Genomic DNA, 13,448 nt, shown 5'->3' on the forward strand with positions numbered 1-13,448 from the left:
GATTTGTTTGAGTCTGATTTAATATGAAAATTTCAGCTTCCTGGAATGAGTGTTTCTGCTGGGATGATGGTTTTTACTGCAGCGCCTCCTGCTGGTGTTTGAGAGTTTGATGAAGGATTCTGTTCTCAGGGATTAAATATGTCCAGTTTAGGTCATTTTCTCAAATTATGTCATCAAAAAATGGTTCAACAAAAATATTTTAGCATGCACAGTGTATAGAAACACAGTGTCAGTCAGACTGTATATAGTATATATTATGCATTTATCATTCATTTTCCTTAAACTGAAATACCATACAACATATATATTTTATTTTATTTTTTCAGTAAACTGAATAAATTATTAATGTAAAATAATATAAAATGCTTAAATGAGAGGGAGCATGTTTTCGGTTACTAATTGTTGTTTACTGATTATTAATCTTTTTAAAGTTCAAAAAAAAGTTTTTAAAGTTCCAGTTCAAGTTCAATTCATTTATATAACACGTTTCCAACTGCCACAAGGCTGCACTGAGTGCTTTACAGAGAAAAAATAAACTCATGATATGGGGATTAACAGTAACAGCAATAAGCAGATAATAAGAAAGAACACAGAAAGTGTAACAATGAAAAGAGCAAAAAATACAAATACACATTTTTGCCTAATTAAAAGATGCTACCACAGTTCCCTGCTGAAAAATCCAGCTTAAACCAGCCTAGGCTGGTTGGCTGGTTTTAGCTGGTCGACCAGGCTGGTTTTAGAGGGGTTTTGGCCACTTCCAGGCTGGTTTCCAGCCATTTCCAGCCTGGTTTTAACTGGTCAGGATGGGAGATGACCGGCTAAAACCAGCTTGACCAGCCTAGCCAAGCTGGGAGTCCAGCCAAAACCAGCTATATCCACCTTAAACCAGGCTGGTCAAGCTGGTTTTAGCTGGATTTGGCTGGTCATTTTCCAGCCTAACCAGCTAAGACCAGGCTGGAAATGGCTGGAAACCAGCCTGGAAATGGCCAAAACCCCTCTAAAACCAGCCTGGTCAACCAGCTAAAACCAGCCAACCAGCCTAGGCTGTTTTAAGCTGGATTTTTCAGCAGGGATTGCTGAAATTTGTATTAAAATCTGTTTTATTTATATTGTGCAGAGTATATTGATAATGTTTTTATGCCAAGTATATATTTTGAAAAGGGGAAAACAATAAATTGTTGTATGAATGCTGTAATGTTTAAATAATTTACCATTTTAAAACATGTGAAGGTCATGTGACCATCAGGAAGAACGCAGCATCTCATTTAAGGACGCGTCCTCAGCCCTCGCGGTCTCCTGAGTTTGTTCTTCCGAGGACACCTGGCAAGATCGGTCTCCACAAGAACGCAAGTCCGTTCTCTGCGTTCTTGGAATTGAGAAACAGCCAATATGTAGTCCATAAATGGCCTATTTGTAGTCCTTTAGCGACTAACAAATACTGTAAACAATATAAGGCATTCCTCTGAAAATAAAATAATATGTAAACAAATAAGCAAGCAGGATATTTGCATTTGCTTGAAATTATACAACACCGTGTTGTATACTGTCACAGGATCACTAATGACCATTAGTCATAACCACAAGTTTACATAAGACAAACTAGTTTGTATCAGTGTCTTCCTGTTAAATGATATTTGTGTACAGCCAGTTTGTCTATCTCCATAGGTTAAATATTACTCTATAGATCTGCGCTGACTACTAAATTGTCGGTTTATTCACGTAGTGTGTTTGGTTGAACACATGCAGTTACTCCCTGGCTGTAGCTGTTGTTTGTAGTTATGTTTGCTGCATGTGACTGTGTTTGCTGTGTTCACAGCGTCTGGCATCCTATAGTTAATCATGGGGAAACATTTCATGGTACTGTTTTGAGCCGAGATTCTGCGCAGGTGGCTGACCATTTGTGTGTGGTGGTGGTTTCCTACTGACTGAGTGCTGTGTGTTTATGTGTGGCTTGACTGGGTCTGCATCTGGTGGTACTGATGTGTAATCATATGAACCCGTAAGCGTAGTAACTGGGGGTGTCACGACTGTCAGTGACCACCTGAGGGCGCTGTAGTTCAATGGACACTGAGTGGAACTACAGCGCCCAAAAAGACTACATTTCCATACATTCTTTCGCGCACACACCCGGTCTGTCATCTACACTGATTTACAACCACAGCTGTCTCCGTTCTCCGTGATTACCAGGACTATATATTCAGTCATTCAACCACTGTTTGTTATCGTGTCGTTTGTCTTTCTTGTTCCCAGTAAGTCTGTTATTCCGAGTTGTTATTCCTGATCTTGTTCTCTTATTCTGTTAAAGTCTAGTTCATGTTTATCTGTCTTAGTTTCTTGTTTCGTTGTTTATTTGTAACTTTGCTCTTTGGTATTTTGATTATTAAATTTTGGTATTAAAAATCTGCACTTAAATCTGCAATCTTTTGTTCTCGTTATTGTTTTGATCACGCCTAACGTGACGGGGGATATGTTTAGAGACAGACCATTTAGGAACATGATTAATAATTATATGAATGTAAACTTTTGGATCTCATGATGTAATTATACACTAGTATATTTTGAGTTGGGGAGCACGGTGGCTAAGTGGTAAGCCCTGTCGCCACACAGTAAGAAGGTCGCTGGTTTGAGTCCCGGCTGGGTCAGTTGGCATTTCTGTGTGGAGTTTGCATGTTCTTCCTGCATTTGCCTGGGTTTCCTCCGAGTGCTCCGGTTTCCCCCACATTCCAAAAACATGCACTATAGGAGAATTAATGAACTAAATTACCCATAGTGTATGAGTGTGTGTCTAAATGTAAGTGTGTATGGGTGTTTCCCAGTACTGGGATGCTGCTGGAGGAGCATTCGCTGTATAAAACATAAGCTGGAATAGTTCTAGTAATTCTGACCTCTGATAATCAGGGACTAAGCTAAAGAAAAATGAATGAATGTATGAATGGTTCTTGGTGGTTAAATTAAGCCTAAACTAATGTGATAATTAATACATTAATTCAAGAGTTCACACTTAGCTGATGATTGGTAATAAGCTAGTTTGGCATGCTGTCCCGGGAGAGAGCCCCGAGCTCATGAGAGCCTCGAGCCCGGGGCTCCCTCCCGTTGCAGGGCGAGAGGGGAGTTTGAGCTCGGGTAGATCTCGAGAACCCCCCTCCCTCCTGCTGCGTGAGGGTTGCTAAGGTGATGCGTTGCTGACAGAATTGAATCAAATTTGGTGCTAATTTGGTTTAGTCAATTTACTTAAGTGTCATGTTTTTGGGAGTGTGGGAGGAAACCGGAGGACCCGGGGAAAACCCACGCAAGCACGGGGAGAACATGAACTCCACACGAAAATGCTGAAAGTTTGGGTAGATGCCCGAACCGGAGGCATTTTGCTGTGAGGCCGCAGTGCTAGCCACTGGGCCGCCGTGCTGCCCTGTAGACAAAAGAGGAGGCGAAGGGGTGGAAGGGGGGATTCTTCAAGACGAAGATGACTAAAGGTAAGGTGTTTGGTTATTTATACTTGGTTAGGAGTAGTCTGATTGGTGGTTCGTACATTAGCTTGACTCGGGCCAGCCGTGTCAATCATAAGCACGTGATCCTCTCGAAATTAGTTTATGAATAAACTTCACTTAACAAACAGTCATGTACCAACAAGTAAGTAAGGCAGCCGTTATTCATAATGAACTTTCCATGAGTTTTACTGCAGATTCCACACAATCATTGACACCCCTTGCTCCCACTCACCCACCGTCCTCTCTCTCCACCTCACTGCATCTCAACCTGCACTACAGATCAGTAGAGAGGATGAAGAGTCTTCAGGATACAGAATAGGCCCAGATAGAGGCCCCGTTTACACTAATGCATTTTCGTTTTAAAACACATAAGTTTTGCTACGGTTACGCCATCCGTCCACACTATGCCGGAGTTCTCGAGCGCTTTTGAAACTTTTTGAAATGGAGCGTTTTGAAAACGCTGGAGAGGCCGTTTTCATTCTGAAACGCTGCTGCTCCATTTCAGTGTGGATGAGGAAAAATGGAGACATCTTAAAACGGAGGCGGGACTGCAGACATTCGCTGCCTGATTGGGGCATTTGTGTCATTGCCTTCGTCACTGTATCCTTCCCTTATTTGTCAAGCCTCTATCACATGACAATAACACATGGCTTTAACACTACCGGAAGACAGTACTGTAAACAACAACATGGACACAGAAATGGGAGTGTTGTTTGCACTATTGTCTGTTTTAGGTGCCATTGTGCAGTTATTAATTTGTTACGTTTAGTATCAACTCGACCTCGTCGTCTGTCCACAAAAAGACCTTTCTTGCTTCCTTTGCCATCGCGTTTAATGTTCAACCGGCATTTGTTGACGAACAATAACCAAATGCTGAGCGAGACGCATGCTTCCTGTTTATACTAGAACGCGCATGCCCAGAGTGCGCGAATGGTCACGTGATATACGTTTTTGGTGGCGTAGCGTGGACGGAAATATGTTCAAAGACGCTAGGTAAGACGTTAGTGTGGACGCGGATCGTTTTTTATCTAAAATGCTGTTTTAAAACTAACACGCACTAGTGTAAACGGGGCCAGAGTCTCACCAGCCTGTTTTCCAGCTCTATCCCTGCCCTTCAACAGATCACTGGAACTTTGCAAAGTCCCTGCCAGCTTCAAATATTCCACTATCACCCCTGTACCCAATAAACGACAAAAAATACATGGAAAAAAAAGATAATAAAAGACAATGCAAATTTTATGGTGGATTTTTCTGCTGTAGCCAGTATGGAAATGCTGTATTAGTAGGACATACAGACTCTTGACCACATTCAAATGAACATACTGCTACAGGAGTACAGAAACATGTAAATGAAAAAGAAACAATGACAAAGTCCTTTGTTTAGAGAAATGATTTGATATGCTGAATGACGGATGAGAGCAGATGTAGAATACTCACACAGTCTGAAGCTGCAGCCAGAAACATCAGACTGAGGACAGAAACACACCAACTCTGAGGTAAGAACAACACACATCTACATTATACACACGAACACACTTCTGACATCTGTTGATGCTCTTATTGATTGTGTATTCTGCATTAATGCTCCTCTTTTACTGAAAGGTTTTGTTTCTAAATAAATCTGATTTTCTTTCTCAGGAATGGCTCAAACTCTATATTTCCCTCTTCTCCTCATTGGTGAGTGTGTTTGTAGTTTTATTTATGGTTTATAGTTTCATTAGGTTTGACTGTTCTGAAAAGCATTAAAGCAAAGTGTCTCTTTCACAGCTCTCTGCTCCATATCTGAATGTGTTCAGCGTCAGTATCACTTTATAAATGAGCTGAAGACCCGGACTGTAGCTCAGCAATACTGCAGAGAGAAATACACAGATCTGGCCACTGTTGACAACATGAACGACGTGAACCAGCTGATTAAATTTGTGAAAGTGAATGACAGAGGGGTCTGGATTGGTCTTCAGGGTACGAATGATATTAAATGGCATTGGTCTTCAGGTGGTCCTGTGCTCTTTCTGAACTGGGCATCTGGACAACCATACAGCAGAAATAATTGTACTTTTACAAAGAATGGACAGTGGTATGTTGGGGCATGTAATGCCACCTGGACTTTCATCTGCTACAACAGTAAGTACAAACATCTATAAAACTATATATATATATATATATATATATATATATATATATATATATTAGGGATGTAACGGTATTGTAAATACCGTCATACCGCAATATTAATTTTTTTCGATATTACCATAGTCGCATGACTCGGTAAAACTATAGGTCTTCTGAGAAAGTTTGCTCAGGCGAATGAAGCGAACGGGAGGTAGCGAAAACTACAATTCCCATCAGCCCATGATTGACCATCGTCCCTTGCGGTCTGTTGTCGCTACAGATCCAGTAATGTGGAAATGGAGTGTGCTGCTAGAAGCGGGGATGAAAAAGAGCTGGAAAACTCTAAAGCGGGTGTTGTCGCGCGAGTTCTTATCAGCTGTGTTGTCGCGCGAGTTCTTATCAGCTGTGTTGTCGCGCGAGTTCTTATCAGCTGTGTTGTCGCGCGCGTACTGAATAGCGGTGTTGTCAGCACACTGTTCAGATTGATGCAGACATGAGATCTCTATCTCACTCATGGTTTGTCCTCTCAAGTAGGGGGAAATACAATGCACAACGTTACCCACTGCTGTCAACCTGGGCCAAGTCATATCTCTCTTGTCCCAGAAACCTCAGTCCCAAATGAGAGGGTTTTTTTCTGTTGCAGGGGACATTGTAAATACCCAGAGATACCAGCTTTTACCAGATTATATTTATATGATAATTTTCCTTTAAACCCATCTCTATCTAAGTGAGTGAGTGATTAAATGTTGAATGTGATGAGTTTTCAACAATACTAAATTGAAACTTTATTTTTTACATGGTTTAATATTTTTTTGTTATTAAAATTGAAGTTCCTGTTTCAAAGCTTACAGATAGATGACTAATTTGTATGTCATTGACACTTTTGGCACTTTTTGTGGAGTATTTTCATAAGTTTTGTTTTTCAAATCAATAAATACCGTACAGTGACATTCATACCGAGGTATTACCGAACCGTGAAATTCTGATACCGTTACATCCCTAATATACATATATATATATATATATATATATATATATATATATATATATATATATATATATATATACACATACATTTTCAATAATAAAAATCTAGAGATAAAAGGATTTAGGATACATGTGTTTCAAATATGTATTTCAAATACAAAATAGTACTTTGTAATTTGTATTTTGTGGGGTTGATGAAATTGGGTATAAATTTTGTATCAAAATACTTTAGTGTCTCGTATTTTTGTATTTTAAAATACCGAAGTCTACAAGATTACATCATAAAAATGCGGCCTCTGATGCAGAAAATTTATTAAGAAGAGGGTCAATGCTTGGAGAATGGATGGAAATTATGCAAAATTAAGCAAAAAAAAAAAAAAATTGACAAATGGCAACACAAGTCAGCAATCATTCAAAATAGTACACTACACTGCACAATGCTAAGACCAGTTATATACAAATGGCAGAAAAATGTACAATAGGCATCAGCATCTTTGTTTAAGAAATGGGTAACACTTTACAATAAGGTTCATTAGTTAATGCATTTACTAACATGCACTAATCATGAACAACACTTGTTTAATTGAACATTTACTAATGCGTTATTAACATTCAAGTACATGCTTGTTAACATTAGTTAATGCACCATGAGTTAACATGAACTAACAATGAACTACTGTATTTTTATCAACTAACGTTCATTAACATGAATAATACTGTAGTAAATGTGTTGTTCATTGTTTGATCATGTTATTAAATGCATTACTTAACATTAACTAATTCATTTTCCTGTCGGCTTAATCCCTACATTATTCTGGGGTTGCCACAGCGGAATGAACCGCCAACTTATCCAGCAAGTTTTTACGCAGCGGATGCCCTTACAGCCGCAACCCATCTCTGGGAAACATCCACACACACACTCATACACTACGGACAATTTAGCCTACCCAATTCACCTGTACCGCATGTCTTTGGACTGTGGGGGAAACCGGAGCACCCGGAGGAAACCCACGCGAAGACAGGGAGAACATGCAAACTTCACACAGAAACGCCAACTAAGCCGAGGTTCGAACCAGCGACCTTCTTGCTGTGAGGCGACAGCACTACCAACTGCGCCACTGCCTCACCCTTAGAATTAACTAATGAACCTTATTGTAAAGTGTGAACAAGAAATCAAACGGAATAAAATATCCTAAAGTCCTTAAGAATATGATGTGGAGTCTTCAGCATATAATCATTCTCAGTCTCAGTGCTGCAGGTGGAGATGAAGAGGTACTATAGAAATATAAAACACCAGGCACCTTTGGCTTATTCCTTTTATTAATCCGGGGTTTTATTAATCCTTTTCCTCTGATTGGTACGGTACAGTTCGGTAAACTAATATGGTTGTTTCCACTGTCAACTTTGAACTCAACCGTACCGTACCACTTTTTCGGCACCCTTTGCAAAGGGTACCAAAACATGAGAAAGTGTACCAAAAGGCGGAGCTAGATGTGCAGCTGAACGCTATTGGTTTACAGAGATACTTCATTCGCATGCAGCCAAAATGAAAACAAAGGAACCGCATATACACAGGGCTTTACATTAACACTCATCAAATGCGGGTAGATTTCAACGGTGGCGGGTAAGACAAACAATCCCACTAGCCACTTTGGCTGGTTAAAATAATTTTCCCAGATAATAATGCTTAAAAGCAGGGTTTGACAAAAAGCATGGTCCAATACATGCATGCAAAGGCGATCTTAGAATTGAGAAGCAACACAACTGGCAAAAGTAACTGCGTTCGCGCGAACAATAGTGTCATACAAGTGTCAGTATAAAAAATCAGGAGGAATCAAATGCAGGAAAAACAGGCATTTATTACTTCAGTGGGCTGTAGAGGGGATATAATACAACAAAAAATTCCCAGCACAGGGTGCTGTAAATGCCACAGAAAAGGACAAAATTCTGGCAAAAAATAAATAAAGAAAGTTCAATAGAGGGCGCTCAGCGATCCAAAGTGGCCAGTCAAAAGGGGGCAAAAAGACAGAAAGGATAATTACAAGCAATACTAAGTGCTTCCAGCAGGAGGCGCACGGCGGTCCAACTCTCCAGTCAATACGGGGAACACAGCTGTATCAACGGCCGAAGTAAAAGCGCCCGGGCGGGATTCAAGGCGGCCAGAGAGGGAGAAGATCGCTGGTGGGCAATATAGAAAAGGCAGAAGCAGGAAGTGAAGAGGGAAGCGTCTGCCACAACTGATAGCAGCGAGGGCGATCTGATGAAAGGGGAAAAAAAACAGGAAACAGTCCAAACCACAAAATCGAAATCAAAAAACTGGCACTGGAGTCAAAATGGTTACAAGACAGGACACGATCTAAGAGGCCACCGCGTGAGGTAAACACACCCGGTACAAGACAATGACAGAGAGAGGAATAAATAGGGAGACTAATAAGGCTAAGACCAGAGACAGGTGCGAATAATGAAATAATGATCTAATGAGTAACCTGATGAGTGGGTGGAGTGAGGCAGTGGAGCACATGGCGAGCTGTCAAAACAATGCCATGTGCTACGAGAAAACAAACACAAATGACTGTGACAACATGCAGGTGACAGACCATGACAAATAGAAAGCAGGTGAATACCGAATGAGAGGATGATCGATCGCGCGCATCACATCACATGTGCGCAATATTTTTTTAATACAAAAAAAAAACCTCTTCATATATCACACTTTTAAAATACAAGGCAAATAAGAGCAGTGGCATTGCTAGGGTCGAAAAGGATAAGGGGTTAGCCCAATTACATAAATACTTTTTGCCCATCCCTGATCGCATGCAGTAATAAAATAATGTGTTACTGAATATAAATCACGTAATTATACATGTATAAATATATTGCCAATTTTTAAAATGATGATTAACTAAATATATAATAGTAAAATATATATTTAAATGACACATTGTGTGATTCTGTATATATTTATGGCAGATGCTCTGTTTTGACAAATCTAATACAAAAAACCCACTCATTGGTTGCAAGCATGTTTGATGATGCTCTGTTCTTCTTCATTCATTCACATATTCATTCAAGTGAGCACAGGACTGGTGTTTGTCAATCAGATGAAGAACTGGAGAGACGCTCAGAGTTACTGCAGACAGAATTACATTGATCTGGTCAGTGTGAGGAACCAGAATGAGAATCAACAGCTGGAGAAGTTCATTAATGACAATCAGATATCTGGATCTGCAGTCTGGATCGGTCTGTTTAGAGACCCATGGCAGTGGTCAGATCAGAGCAACTCCTCATTCAGATACTGGAAACCTGGTGTACCTTATAGTCCAGATGATACACACTGTGGAGCGGTTGAAATGTTCGATCAGGGGCAATGGAGTGACTACTCGTGTAGTGGTTCACAGCAGCTTCCTTTTGTGTGTCATGAAGGTGAGCAGATCCACACTCAATCCATCATCAGCTCCAGATCTCTTAAAGGGGTGGTCCACTACGATACCATATTTGAAACTAGTTGCAAGGGGCAGTGGGGGGGCTGTGGGGTAGTGCGCCGTATCTGATGCAGTTCGGATGCAGAACGTATTTGAGAATCGGGCAGGAGACGCGTGATTTCCGTGAGATTATCATACGTTTGCTGGCATCCGGGAGTCTCTACATTTGTGGGAGACTCCTGGAAATTTCGAAAGACTTGAGATGTCTGTAGCAGTGTGAACATAAACAACATCTCTGAATGTAAGACGTTCAAAGTTCAATATAAAGGGATACATTGGCTTTTACAGCGTTAGCTTAGCAAAGCCTACAGCAAACAAAGTTTAGGGACTACAAAAATACATCCAGGCTAGTGAGATCATAAATGCTTCAGGTTATGCGCATTCACCATGCACACACACCCCGCGCAGCACAGGGGCGTGGCCAGAGGCACTGTAATGTTATAGCAGAGAAAGCTAAAATGGCGTCCAAACACTGCTATTTCCACAGAGCTTCTTCTGTTTCAGTATTTGGGCTTCGAAAGAACACGACAGAGAGAGAAGTGCTTACAGTTTCATTTTAATTATGTTCCATTGGATTATAATAAATATATAGCTAGCTAGTTGACTGCTGGACTCGGCTAAAACCTCCTCAAAACCTGTTACAACCTGTAGTTATTTTAATTGGTTAAAATTGATCTATTATATGTATAGTGTCTAGCGTTAACTGTATGTTGTAGCGAGGACGTAAACAAGGATGTAAACAACGGGAAATGCTGTTTGGCACCGCTAACATTTTAGCTACACATTCACATTTATCCATCAATCCACTGTAAACGCTACAATCTTCAGCAGTGCTGCAGTTTTTCTCTATTTGTGATGGGTCGTTCATGAACGATTCGTTCATTTTGAACGAATCTTCAATATGACTCTGGAACTACGAGTCCTCTCAGGGAGTGATTCGTTCATCCTCGCGTGCGCACATTTGTGCAGGTGATATCTTTCATTTCAAGTCTTTTGAGACGTTCATCGCAGAAAGGCAGAAGCCAATCATATGCGTTTAGAGCCGGAAAAAAAATTGATCCATTCACCTCTCGAGTCCTCTATCGGGTCTGAGTCATTCGTTCATCACGGGCCAATCATATGCGTTTAGAGCCGGAAAAAGAATTGAAATGAAAGATGAACTTATTATCATGGCTCCTACCGACTTAGACTGTGTGTACATGGTTAAGATTATACGTGACTGTCAGTGTAGCGTGAGCGAACCACTGACATTTGAAGACATGAAGAGGTGAGCTGAGCAAAGAGACAACAATACCTTCATAGACAAAAGAGCAGGTAAACATTGAATTATTATTTTCTCCTTCTTATATTCTATTTATGACTTATTTGTCATGTGATCAACCTTTTTAGCTAGTTGTAGATGTGTTTGGAAGCAATTCGTAACATTTTAATAATATTTTGTTAAATTGAACCAAATTAACAAAATGACTCGAAAAAAGATTCGTTCATCTCGATGAACAAGACTTAAAGATCTGAGTCAGTAGAATGATCCTAACTTCCCATCACTACTCTCTATGCGGATGTTTTCTCTCCATTCTAAATCCCAAATTACAAACTCGCAAAAGATATGTGGACGTTTTATGTTATTTACATATGCTTATTCAGAATATATGTGAAAGACACTTGTCAGATGTTATTTTAGAGAGACGGCACAAAAGCATGTGCTTGTAGAGGTATTAGTCAAATGATGCTTTTCTTGGTGACGTGGGCTGTTTCTCAATTCCAAGAACGCAGCGAACGGAATTGTGTTCTTGTGGAGACCGATCTTGCCAGGTATCCTAGGAAGAATGAACTCGGGAGACCATGAGAACAGAGAACGCGTCCTGTGAGGAATGAGATGATGCGTTCTTTCTGATGGTCACATGACCTTCACGCATTTTAAATGGTAAATTATTTAAACATTACAGCATTCATACAACAATTTATTGCTTTTTCCCTTTTCAAAATATATACTGTGCATAAAACATCATAAACATATGTTGCACAATATAAATAAAACTGATTTTCATACGATTTTCAGCAAATAAACACCCCTATTTATTCCTTTATTAAGATGTTCATGGTGATGTTTATATTCACCATTTCATTTAGGGAAACTCCTGAGGTAAATAAGTGACATCTCTGAGATAAATCTGTATAAAATGCTGCGCTTCCCACCTCCAGTCGCAATGACTTCTGGGACCTCCAGAGCAAGTTCGGTGCTAAAGTCTGCATCGGTGCGTCCTCGATATCAAGAACACATCCAGGAAGTTTCACACGTCCTCTGTTCTTGCGGTCTTAAGTATTAGAACAGAACTTTGGCAGTTGATGATGACGTTACACGAGAACACGAGGACGCAAAATTGATGAAGAACGCATATTGAGAAACAGCCATGAAGCAAATCCGCGAATCAGAGCAGATTATGTTAGCTAACCAATCAGAGCCACTTGAGAGCGGGCCTTTTGGAGGAACTAGGAAATATGACAGTCGTTTTAATGTTAGCTGGGTAGCTGTGTATAATCAAAGTAAGATTTATGAAAACATAACGTTTTTTTTTTTTTTAACAAATGAAGCATGAGCACACATTGGTTAGCATCTTATAAACACAAGTAAGCCTTAAAAATACACTGTGGACCACCCCTTTAAAGTTGCCTCTACTTGTCTGACAGATTCCTCCACAGTGTTTGTTCTGCATGTTGTTGTTGATCAGTCTCTCTCTAGTTTCTGCTTTGTTTTGTGTCCAGATAAACTGATTGTGATCCAGCAGAAGCTATCATGGTCTGAAGCTCTGAGATACTGCAGACAGAATCATGTGGATCTGGTCTCAGTTCAGTCAGAGGAGATGCAGAATGAGGTGATGAACGTGGTTAAACTGGCGTCTACCGAGGCGGTGTGGTTGGGTTTACACAACTACTGCAGCATGAACATGTGGCTCTGGGTGAGTGGAGACATGGTGTGCTATCAGAACTGGGCTCCAGGGAACGGCAGCACACCGGAAAACTGCGAACTGGAGAACAGAAAAGGAGCAGTTCAGTCTGGAGGAGATCAGACCTGGATCAGCCGTCCTGAATCTCACAGACTCAACTTCATCTGCACTAACTACTGAGACAAAAGATGTGAGATTGTTGGTGTTTACTTCCATTCACTGTTTTCACACTGCGTTATTTTTATTCTCATTTACTTTTAAGTGTTTGACTTTGCTTTGGTTTGTGGAAAGCAGCTGTTTAAATGTGGACAAAAGTCTGTTTTATGACATGCTATTATTATTATTATTTTCCAAATGTTTTAAGGGATGATTCACACAAACAAATCAAATTAAGCCCATGATTTACTCAACCTAAAGTCATTTGTAGGTGTAATCAAAAT

General features: G+C 40.2%; 1 protein-coding gene across 1 annotated transcript; it reads left to right on the forward strand.

Moving 5' to 3' along the window:
- Positions 1-5,125: 5,125 nt before the first annotated feature.
- si:ch211-63p21.5 lies at positions 5,126-13,209 on the forward strand. The gene is made up of 4 exons (XM_068222464.1): positions 5,126-5,162; positions 5,253-5,606; positions 9,654-10,004; positions 12,827-13,209. Exons 1-4 carry the CDS (start codon positions 5,126-5,128, stop codon positions 13,186-13,188), a joined length of 1,104 nt encoding a protein of 367 aa, XP_068078565.1. The 3' UTR covers positions 13,189-13,209.
- The last annotated feature ends 239 nt before the right edge of the window (positions 13,210-13,448 follow it).

This window comes from Danio rerio, chromosome 7 (genome assembly GCF_049306965.1).
Source record: "Danio rerio strain Tuebingen ecotype United States chromosome 7, GRCz12tu, whole genome shotgun sequence".
In the NCBI taxonomy this organism is placed as follows: domain Eukaryota; kingdom Metazoa; phylum Chordata; class Actinopteri; order Cypriniformes; family Danionidae; genus Danio; species Danio rerio.

What these genes read in the sequence shown, in the direction of transcription:
- si:ch211-63p21.5 (XM_068222464.1), top strand. Translation starts at nt 5,126, where the DNA reads ATGGCTCAAACTCTATATTTCCCTCTTCTCCTCATTG. An exon ending in TTTCCCTCTTCTCCTCATTG is followed by an intron (nt 5,163 to 5,252) that starts GTGAGTGTGTTT and finishes TCTCTTTCACAG; the next exon opens with CTCTCTGCTCCATATCTGAA. An exon ending in GACTTTCATCTGCTACAACA is followed by an intron (nt 5,607 to 9,653) that starts GTAAGTACAAAC and finishes TATTCATTCAAG; the next exon opens with TGAGCACAGGACTGGTGTTT.